Source organism: Eschrichtius robustus, chromosome 3, assembly GCF_028021215.1.
Source record: "Eschrichtius robustus isolate mEscRob2 chromosome 3, mEscRob2.pri, whole genome shotgun sequence".
Classification (NCBI taxonomy): Eukaryota; Metazoa; Chordata; class Mammalia; order Artiodactyla; family Eschrichtiidae; genus Eschrichtius; species Eschrichtius robustus.
The window spans coordinates 115560441-115572236 of record NC_090826.1 but is presented as its reverse complement, the minus strand read 5'-3'; the positions used below and the strand labels follow the sequence as shown (position 1 = coordinate 115572236).

Here is an 11796-nt window from a genome sequence, read left to right as displayed (position 1 = left end):
AAATATTTGCAAATGAAACAACTGACAAAGGATTAATCTCCAAAATTTACAAGCAGCTCATGCAGCTCAATAACAAAAAAACAAACAACCCAATCCAAAATTGGGCAGAAGACCTAAATAGACATTTCTCCAAAGAAGACATACAGATTGCCAACAAACACATGAAAGGATGCTCAACATCACTGATCATTAGAGAACTGTAAATCAAAAGTACAATGAGGTATCACCTCACACCAGTCAGAATGGCCATCATCAAAAAATCTACAAACAATAAATGCTGGAGAGGTTGTGGAGAAAAGGGAAATCTCTTGCACTGTTGGTGGGAATGTAAATTGATAGAGCCACTATGGAGAACAGTATGGAGGTTCCTTAAAAACCTAAAAGAGAACTGCCATACAACACAGCAATCCTACTACTGGGCTTATACCCTGAGAAAACCATAATTCAAAAAGAGTCATGTACCAAAATGTTCATTGCAGCTCTATTTACAATAGCCGGGACATGGAAGCAACCTAAGTGTCCATCAAAAGATGAATGGATAAAGAAGATGTGGCACATATATACAATGGAATATTACTCAGCCATAAAAGGAAATGAAATCGAGTTATTTTTACTGATGTGGATGGACCTAGAGTCTGTCATACAGAGTGAAGTAAGTCAGAAATAGAAAAACAAATACGGTATGCTATCACATATATATGCAATCTAAAAAAAAAAAAAAAAAAATGGTTCTGAAGATCCTAGGGTCAGGACAGGAATGAAGACACAGACGTAGAGAAGGCACTTGAGGACACAGGGAGTGGGAAGGTTAAGCTGGGACGAAATGAGAGAGTGGCACTGACATATATACACTACCAAAGGTAAAATAGATAGCTAGTGGGAAGAAGCCACATAGCACAGGGAGATCAGCTTGGTGCTTTGTGACCACCTAGAGGGGTGGGATAGGGAGGGTGAGAGGGAGATGCAAGAGGGAGGAAATATGGGGATATATATATACGTATAGCTGATTCACTTCATTATAAAACAGAAACTAACAACGATTGTAAAGTAATTATACTCCAATAAAGATGTTAAAAAAAAATCTTACATTGCTAGAGTCAGAAGAAAGGGCAATAAATGATTACACAAACCTATACATGTGAAAATGGCATAGAACCATACACATGTACAACAGCAATTTCCTGGTTTTGATATTGTACTGTAGGTATGTCAGATGTAACCATTGGGGGAAATAGGATGACCTCTCTGTGCAATGTCTTGTGAATGCATAATTATTTCAAAATAAAAAGTTTTTTTCAAATAAGTAAATAAATACTAATTCTTGTGGGATCATATAGGGTTGCCAGATGAATTACTGGATGCCCCATTAATTTTAAATTCAAGTAAACACAAATAATGACTTAATATGAGTGCCTGAAATATCATGTAGGATGTACTAAAAAATTTATTTATTGTTTATCTGGAATTCAAATATAGTTTTGCATCCTGTGTTCATATCTGGTAAATCTTATAACTCTCAATCAAAACTTGGTTTTCTACCTGAGCACAAAAGGTTTGAAAATTCAAGTCCCCATGAGCCTGTGTATTGGGAAGCTGGCTTTTCTATAATTAGTTGTCATCTAAACTCAGACAGTCAAACATTCAAATAGCTTGTGCATTCTACCATCAGTGAGGATGCTGTCATTCATTTCCATTATGATGTGAGTGTATAGGTCAATTAAGGAATCAATTAAATACTCCATGACTGTGACTCCAATATTAAATTGTGATATGATTGTATCCACATTATGTTAGAGAATTGAGGAGAATACAAATAATTAACTTATGAGAGCTCAACATAAATTTCTAGTCCACTAATAATCATTACTCTCACCTCAAATTAAAATATCCCAGCAAATTAATTGTCTACTTCAGACTCCGTTTATACATCATGCAGCCCAGTTTTAATTCCCTCGTGCTATGTTTAAGGCCCACTGGTCTCACGTTCCCAGGGTTTGTTTGTTTGTTTGTTTGTGTGTGTGTGTGTGCGACAAAATAGATTTTAGGAAGAAATGACACTTCCATGCCTTTTTTAAGGTTGCCTCATGCCTCATCCTCACAATCACAGACCCCTTTTCTAAAACTTATTTTCAGCACTCAAAAAGTGCCTGGCAAATTCCTATTAGTTGTCATCTTGGACATTCAGCCTCCCCTAATTTTAAATACACACACACACACACACACACACACACACACACACACAGGAGTCATCTTACTTAGTGATAAAATATTAAACATGCATTATAAAACAATGTGGCCACAATAAAATATAAATTAAAATCTAAACAAAAATAATGTTTTCTCCTTATGTACACACTCCCCACATGAACTCTTCTACTCATCTGGCCATTTTGTGATTAATAGCAGAACAAAATAACACATAAAATAAAATATTAAGCATGTCTGTGAATGGTAATAAAATATTTTGTAAGTACAATTGGCTCTCGTTAAAAATTAGTCTGTAGTCAAGTTTCATGCATTTTTATCAAATAAGTCTTTATACTCAAAAACCATTTAGGACCAAATTAACTCAAAAAAGAAAAGAAAAGAAAAAGCATCCCAAATCCTGCTCCATAACCATTGGTATCCTTTCTTTAAACATGTGTTTTCACATAGTTTATTACATACATCACAATATAATGAACACATCTTCCACTGAAATAGGACAGTTCTGATTCATATGCACAGCTATGACTATTAGAAACATCTTTCATTCTTGTGTCTCTACATAGTGTATTATATGCACTGCAGTGTGGTGAACACATGCATTCACTACAATAACACTACCCTGATGCAACAAACAATATGCACTTTTATAGACAGCTTCTATGCATGTGTCTGTTTTTTTAAATTTTTGATTAAAAAAACACATACCATGAGATCTAACCTTGTGACAAATTTTTAAGTGTACAGTACGGTATTGCTAACTATAAGCACAATGTTGTACAGCAGATCCCTAGAAATTTTTGATCTTGTATAACTGAAACTTTGTACTCATTGAACAGAAACTCCCCACTTCCCCCACCCTCTAGCCCCTGACAACGACCATCCTACTTTCTGTTCCTGTGAGTTACATTTCTTCCATAGGTCATTTCAGACACATAATTTCAGGCAGATTAATTAACAGAGATAGATATTATGCTTTCAGCTTAGGTTAATAGGAAGCATCTCATGAACTGAAAATTCATTTAGAAGAAAACTCCATGTAACTGAAAGGTTAATTCAGACACTAAAAGTCCATGCCCTGGGACCCATTTATTGGGGGGTGATCATTTTTAAATTGTGGATACAACCTCTTTCTTGGAGAAAAACTAAAATTTTGTCATATATTTGACAAAGGTAGACATTTACAATAATATTAATTACTTTAACCAGTTCTCTTTCAATGTTTTATATTCTTTAATTTCTAGCTGAAATACTTAAAATGTCTTTAGTTCTTCTCCCATTTTCCTCAGACGCATTTATTACCAACAGGTTATTTATTAAATGTTATCACTTTTCTAGTGAAACCCTTCTTACTTTCCTTAAGAATAGGGGCCACCTTCTTTATCACAAGCAACGCTTAAACTGAAGTAATTGGAAAATTTTCTATTACCCTCTCTATTTTCTTAACCAGAAAAAATCCCTAATCATCTTTAACTTTCTCTTGCTTCTATTGATACTTTCAAGCCTGTTATCCTAGGGCCCCTAAAGACAATTTTTTTTCAATAGTGCTCATCCCATAAAGATAGTCCTGAGGCACACTTTACTGTGGGCCCAATAGAGGCTCTGAGCATCCCCTGAATTCCATCACAGAGACTGCTGGGACTATGTTGCAACTATTGACAAAATTTCTGGCAAGTTTCAAGGAAGTGTGAAGGTAAAGTCCGTAGAAAGTAACTCTTCTTTGTCTTGATACAGACTGGCTTCTTTTTTTTTTTTTTTTTTTTTTTTCTCCAGTGATGTTGTTTAACTTCTCATTTAGGTTAGATTATGCAGCCAGGATTAATCTTCTCTCCTTGCTTTAGTTCAGTCCTTTCTCAGTTTACAGAGGAATCACTGAAAATATCTCTTTATTGACCTCTTAAATCCATTCTCTACATCAGACCCAGTTACCTCTCTAAAATGACAACATCATAGTTCATTCCTGCCAAAACTCTTCTCTGTGTCAAAAAATAAATCATCCCCCAAGTAAGAAATGGGTGAACTGGGTCATCAGCTTTGTTTACAGCTTGGCAAGGGGGAAATCCCCTGGCAATGTTGAAAATCAGATCTTGTGTTCTTTCAGATCTCTGTTTGACACAGTTTTATGCTTTCACGTTAGTTGTTCGGGGGTGAAAACATGTTATTTCAACTTCAGACAAAGTTGTATCTCTATCGTTTGCTTCATTTATTTTTTTTTTTTTTTCTTCTGACCTAATGTCTGCACACCTGGCATATCAGAATTTGAATTTGAACCTGTTGATGTATATTTTTCAGGTCCAATGAGGCTTTTGTGTGTCAATGGGAAAACTCACTAAAATTTTTGCTGGCTTAAAGTCATTTCAGGAATAAAACTTGAATATGTTCAAACATTAAACCCTCACAATCCTTCTATACATGCAGGCATTAAATATACAACTAATTATAAAGCCTAGAATATGTGAAATTTGTAAAAATCAATGAAACACTAGGAAGGCAAAACCTAGGTGAAAACTTAATGGGAGTTTATATGAATAAGGATATGGATTAAAGTAATGAAGATTCAGCTGAGTATATTTGAGAATGTAAGCAGATAAGGTAGGGGGTCCCCAGAGAAAGAGAACCAGGCATGGCTTTCTTGACGTAAGAGAAGCCATTTTTGGCCTAAGCCATTTTGTGATCTAAGCCTGGCCACAATGCTTGTCCTTGAACAGGTCTCAGTAATAATGATCTTAAGGGAACAAAAGAACAAATTGTTACCAGGTAAGAGAAGCAACAATAGCAAAGTAACACATCAGTTGTAAAGATTCCCAGTTGTGTTTCTGTTTTGCAGAATTTAAACCCCCCTCAACCACCAGATCAACTGGAACCTAAGGGAAGATGATGTTGACCTTTTCTAACCCTCTTGACTTCAATCAACTAGAGCTTGGACTCTCAATTGCCCAAGTCCGTTTACGAATGTACATGTACTCTTAGCTTAAAACTTCCCCAATTTTGCTGTTCAGTGAGACGCTGCTTTAGGAAAGATCCCTGGTGTCCTCCTTACTTCCTGCAAGTAATGAATACTTCCTTTTCCCAATCGTTGGCTTGTTTGTGTCTTTTGGCTCAACACGCACCAAGAGGCAAACCCAAGTTCTCAGGCGACAAGAATAAAATTCTAAGTATTGTACCATGGACTTTTTAAGTCTATATCTTCTATATATTTTTAAAAAAATTTTTAAACATCATGTCTTTCCAGAAATTATCATTTTTTTATCTTGTGAGAAGCTGGCATTACCTGAGCGATTATACTATCATTATGTTGTGTTTACTTAGTCCATTAGATTGTATATTATGGTATCCATTACATTATTACACAATGTATTTAATATAATTAGTAGAGACATCTAAAATATACATGTCTTAGGATATGAATATTTAATTTGCATAGTTAATTCTTCTTTCTGAAATATTTGGCTAATTCATGTTGGAACACACTTTTGAACTTTGTATTTGGCTATTATGTGTAACCATCTATGATGATTAACTGTAAGACCCCTTTTCCACCTGGTTTTTATTAGATGATGATTTCTGGTAAACAATCTTTCCTATATTTGATTCAGTGTGTACTTTTTCTGTGATTACTTGGCTTATCTCCTCTGTTTAGTCTTGCCTGCTTACACAAATAGCCACGCATACGAATGAAAGTATAATTAATAAAATGTGTGGTATGTACGTAACACTCCTACTTAATAAAAGCAATAAAAATTAAACATATACTATAACATTCAGACATCTTTTGCTTTGTAACTAAATACTTTATTTCATATTTTGAGAATCATTGCTGTTCTTCAGTTGAAAAATATTGGTAGCCTAGATATTTCTTGACAGAAAATGGAAACAACTACCTCCCCTAAAGTAATTTATACATTGACAACTACATTTAAAGGAATTTCTTTAAATGTAGAATCTGGGTTCTGTGGCACATATAACATTTTAGTGGTAAACAAATATGCTGCCAATAGTGTTTGGGTCACTTTTAATAGTGACAGAGATTGAGAATACTTTTTAGGTCTTTTAACATGTTGAGTTCAAATTGAGTTTATGTGACTTCTTTGCAACTTATATGATTTCATTTGCTGCTAGGTCCTAAGTAGCTAATTTGGCCAAACAACTGAAACTGAAGGAAAAGTTGTTAAGAGGAGCTCCAGTAGCACAATCGGTTAGCGTGCGGTACTTATATAGACTTTATTTATTGTTCCGAAAGCCCTTAAAATTCTGCCTTCCTCTCTGGACTCTGGTGGCCTGCCCCTAGATAGGCTGTCTGAACATGGCATTCAGTAGATGATGAACTCTCGATAGGGAGAGTGCTGGCCCCATTACTTTGTTCATGTGTGAGAGTACAGCCTGGATAAGTGACCGTAGAACCCCATCTGTTCACTTGAAATATCCCATACAGAATATTAAATTCCCGCTAATAAATCTATACAATCTGCTCAATTATCTCATTTAAGGGAAGATGTCACCTGGACATCAGTATGAACACTGCACCTTAACAGCTTCCTGCTCTCCAACAGACTCAATCAAATGGATCTCAATTAAAGCCATTAGATAATTTTTAAATCCATATTAAAAAATTAAGGAGACAACAAAGTATAAGTAATAATGATAATCATAAATCAAAATAATAAAGAACAGTAAACATATAACTAGCTGGCATCTGATCAATCTATTCCTTCATTGCTTGGCTCTGCCCATGAAAATTATCCTCAATCCCCATGTTCTCTTCCTAACTTCCCAAAATATGAATTTATCCCCTGAATATGTATATCCACAAAGACACATATAGTAACACACAATCTCAAAGAATCAGGAATGTCAGTCCAACCCCATCCTCTCCTTGACAGGAGACACTCTAATGTGTTACTATTTTCTTTAAATATCTCTGAAGGTGCACGAATCTCCCAATGGCTATGAAGTCTGAAGCACGTACCTGTCTCCTTCACCTCTGATGAGAGACAAAGGGAGAGAGAACGAGTTTTAATAAGAACACAGCCAAATGATGCAAAGATGCCAAAGAGGAAAGGGATTAAGACATTTTATTTGACAATACATTTATTTCAGTCAGCATTTATTGAGAAATATCCCTTTCAAGCCAAACAAGCTACATAATTTGTGGGACCAGTATAAAATAAAAAGGCAGTATCTCTCCTTCAAAAATGAGTAGGATTTCAAGATGGCAACAACTGCACAGGTCACCTGCCCATGAAGCTGGCCCTGGTCCAGGTAAGGCTTTTGGTCATGGACACAAATACAAACACATAAATCTTGCTTTCAAGCAAATGAGAAAAAAGCACAAAAACATAAAAATTATTGTTTGGAGTAGGAAGAGATGAGTGTATTTAGGAAGAACAGTCCAATTTGGGGCATAGAGAAGAGCCATCAACTGGGCGATCCAGGGAAGCTCTTAAGAGAGAGGCATCTGAATTAGAGTTTGAAGGATCAATAGTGATGAAGGAGTGGCCGAAACAGAAAGATATTGCTGGAAGATGGGGGGAAAACAAACAGATTTCCAAAGGGATGAGGATTTCTACCAGAACAAGCTGCTTTAACAAAATCATGCTTTGTTTATAGCTATGAGTCATGTTTAAACAAAATCAGAAAGGGATTTTATGTGGAAGGTAAAATTAATGACGCCAGAGCTGGGTTTTCATTTCTTTAAGAGTCTGTTTTTGGTCCACCATTCCTGTGCCAAGCAGAGCTGATGTCTTGAACCCCTGGGGTCTTGGGTATCGGCTCCTGTGGAAAGGCAGGGTGGGAGACATGGGCAGAGAAGAGGTTCTGATTTGAGCTGTGGGGGAAAATGGGATCTTGATCTCAAATAAGGGAAATCAGAGAGAAAGGGGAAAGGGAAAAAGAAAATAGAGGAAAGACAAATGAGTTGATAAGAAGTTGAAGAGCCAAAACAAGAAAAGACTCACCTCTGTTCTTTAAATGATGAGTCAACTATAACCAACATGACCAGGGAAACTATTACCATCAAACAGATCAATATCAGAAGGTAGGAGTATCCAACTAGTTGGGGATAAAGTAAGGAAGTCAATCTATAAAGTACTCTCTATTCTACCACAGTTAATGCTTCTCATTTCACAATAGTGGCACCTCCCCAGAGCTTTCTTCTGTCTTTTCCAGGACTCTCATTTCAATTCTTCCTGAGTCTATGTCCCTGCTCTGCCCACTCCCTCTCTCTTTCACCAAATCAATAGGTCCATCTTTCTTTTCTCTTTAGTACCTCTAATCTAATTGCATTTTCTTGAAATTTAACTGCTGTCATGCTCCATCCTTCTTTACTTGGATTCCCCCACCTGTATCCTCTTGTGCATAGCATCCTAGCCACTTCCTAAGCTCCTCACTCATTAGCCCTTGGACTATGAGAAGACTATCACCTCCCAGCTGGGCCCCAGTTCTTTCTCACCCCAATGGATGATTAGGTCTTGTCCTCCTAGACTGCTGTGCTTTACTCTGCAACTCAGGCCAGCCGCCTCCCCAGCCGCCATGTCCAGGGTTACTTGGAGATACCAAGTCCCGTCAGCATTGGGCAAGACATCTCCTTGCTGAGTGCCTGGCTGCTTCTGCTCACCCCTCATCCACATCACCCACACGGATTTTGGATGAAAGCCAGAGACGTGACACATCAGCAACAGACGACCAGGCCCAGGACTGGGGCCTTTGGACACCCAAGCCTCTGGCTTCACTAGAAAGGAGAAGATAAGGAGAAATGAAATTTAGGAGGGTACCCTAGGCCACAACTCAGTGACTTAGGGTCCCTTTGCAGTGTGAGTAATCACTTCTTTCTCTTTTCTTGGAAGCAACTCTAAACCCATACTTTTCACCCTCTAGCTTATTATGTGATTCAAAAAGTTGATAAAGGGTAGAAAACTCAAATACAAGAGTTGAAACACTAGAAATAAGAGGGGAGAGAGAGTTGGGCTCACCTTGTCGTTGCAGTTCTGACTTCCCTGCTTCAAGGAGGCCTGCCAGAAACCGAGGGCAGGTGTCACTGAGAAGGCTCTGAATGATTTCTTTAATAAATTTGTAGTGGTTGAGCACCTTACAGACATTCTGAGCTCGACTCCCTGCTCCTGGAGACGGTTTCCAGGAATTTTCTTGGAAACTCAGGAAATCTGATCCTTGATATGCCCCATTTAAGAAGCTTTCTGAGGCCTTCCCAGGATGAATTAAACAGCCAAATGATACCTGGAGCTCAAAGGGGTCTGTGGGTGGACAAGAAAGAGAGAATCAATATGGAAAGAATTACAGGGAAGGAAAACTTGCTGGGGGATCACATGGAAGACTAGAGATGTGGCAGGAAAAAAGGAGGAAATTTGTGGGAATAAAATTTTGAGATAATAAAGGTATTTTGAAATACTGAAGGGGAAGAGCTAGATGGGAAGACTGTTAGAGAATCAGAAGATGGTCTGGAAGAGCAGACTGGGGAGTGGTTAGGTACAGGTTGAATCCTGTAAACACTCAGGCCAGGAAGAAAGGAGGGCAGAATCCTGGTTGGGAAAGGCTGACCAGGAGTGCTGGGCAGAAGATCAAGAAGAGACAACTATTCAAGGTCTAGAATATGAGGGTATATTCAGGAGTGTGAGAGCTGTGTATATGGGGGTAGAGGAGGGGGATAGAGTGGGGATGGTGGTGAAGCGTGCAGCAGAGAAGAGAGTGACCAAAAGGGGACAAGTACAAGATCAGGAAGTTTGGAAGACGGTCAGGGTACATAAGCCATCTACCCTTTGGAAGATGGTCGGAGCCCTCAGGCAAACATTAGCTTGGAACAAAGAACTCACATTGAAACTGAAACTGACTGGCAAAGGCCTGCACTTCGCGAGGGAAACTATGGATGTACAACCGCAGTAATGCCTGGATGTTCTTCAGCTCCTCCTTGCTGAAGTTACCCTGGGACCAAGGCTTCAGAAAGCGGATGGTGCCCAAGACACTGTCCCAGCCATGAGTCTGCAGCTCACCCAGCCAGCCTGAGCCCTGGGTGTGTGTCCAGCTGCGATTGGCAAAGGAGGAGATCTGGAGCACGTGGAAGGAGAGGGGCTCTTCTGCGGCCGAATGACGGGGTCCTAAGACCTGTGGAGCTGAGAAAGGGAATGAAAGGACAGGAGAAGAGAGCCCCATAAAGGGGCTCTTTATGGATATGGTTAAACAGGTTGCATATAGTCCCACACCCCCTCCCCCGGGCCAGCATCCTCACCCCAAAATCAGAGAGATTAACTGAGACTACGGCCAAGGATACTTTGCCTGGAACCAGCCTGGCGGGCAGACTCCAAGGGCATTCTGTAGGAGCGTTACTCCCTCTTCCCCCAGGTCCTCCCCAGAACTTCTCCATCCTGCAGTGCACAACCACAGGTATCTTTCCACCTGGGATCAGCTTACCCACTTTGCTTGCCCCATGGTAGAGAAGTCCCTTGAAGAGCAGAGGCAGGAGGAGGAGCATTGAAGCTCTGTTAGGTGAAGGATGCCACCGCAGGCAAGCTGCCCTCAGAATTCAGAGACAGTTCCCCTCTCAACCCTCTTTCCCTCTCATCTGACTTCCTTTGGCACACCAACACACAAAACATCTCCCTCTGCCCACTTCCTTTTCGGAGAAACCCTACAGCCTCCGGCAGTCACAGGCCTCCCACACAGTCTCTCATTTCCCCTCCATTTCTCACACTGTCCGGTCCAGATTTTCTTCCTGCTCTTGCCTGCATCGTCCTGACCCTCTCGGTTGCACCCAGTCCTGGCTCATGGCAAAGGCTGCAGTCTGTGGTCTGGCTGGAAATTTTAGTGTCTTTTAGTCTTAGAGAAATCAAGTCCACACTTGGGTTCTCAATGTCCTCTTCTGTGAGAAGAAGTGATGGAAGGTGATCAGTGATGCCCAGTGGCCTTTCCAGCAGTCTCCCCACCACTTATCCCTCTGTGGTCTCCTCCTCCTGTCTGCTCCCTGGCTCCCTTTCCCCCTCTTCTTGGTCTTCCCTGTCTTTCTCTACTGACCCATTGTTTTCCCTCTGGAGTCCATTCTCACTCCTCTCACTTGTCCTGCTTGTTCTCCCTGTCCCCCCTCAGTCCCCCTCTGTCCCTTCATTCTGCTCTTCTCAAAATCATTATCAGAAGACACGAGGCATTTTGAGTGTAGTGGTACAATCCACAGGCAAATGTCATAATCCATAATGGAAAAGAAACAACAATGACAGTACAGGTTACCAGATAATCTATAGAAAATGCCCTTTTGCTCAGTTTCCCCACTCAGACCAGTTGTCACTGTTGAAGGGTCTATTACCAGGTTTAACCTGGAAGTGGTGAGCTGGCAGGCAGGTGGATTTCCATTCATGTTGTGTGAATTGGTCTGGGGTCAGTATACAGGGGCCTTGGATCCCCGCCCCTACACCAAATGAGTTGAGTGTGTCTACAAGTCAGTGGGCAAGCTTCACTCTGTGTATGAGGGGTGGGCAGGCAGCCTTCCCCTCACAGTTCATGGCCTGGGAGCATTGGTGTCCTGTTGGTGGTCACTGACTAGAGAGGAGTTCCACTGGAGGTGGGAAAGTGAATCTAGGGGACTGGAGTGTG

The 11796-nt window shown here is 39.9% G+C and overlaps 1 protein-coding gene across 1 annotated transcript; it reads right to left on the bottom strand.

Moving 5' to 3' along the window:
• Positions 1 to 7888: 7888 nt before the first annotated feature.
• CD1E (CD1e molecule) lies at positions 7889 to 10684 on the bottom strand. The gene is given in 7 exon segments (XM_068538271.1): positions 7889 to 7983; positions 7986 to 8029; positions 8160 to 8253; positions 8654 to 8932; positions 9174 to 9452; positions 10029 to 10325; positions 10624 to 10684. Coding segments are annotated over 7 exon segments (1149 nt in total).
• Positions 10685 to 11796: the final 1112 nt, after the last annotated feature.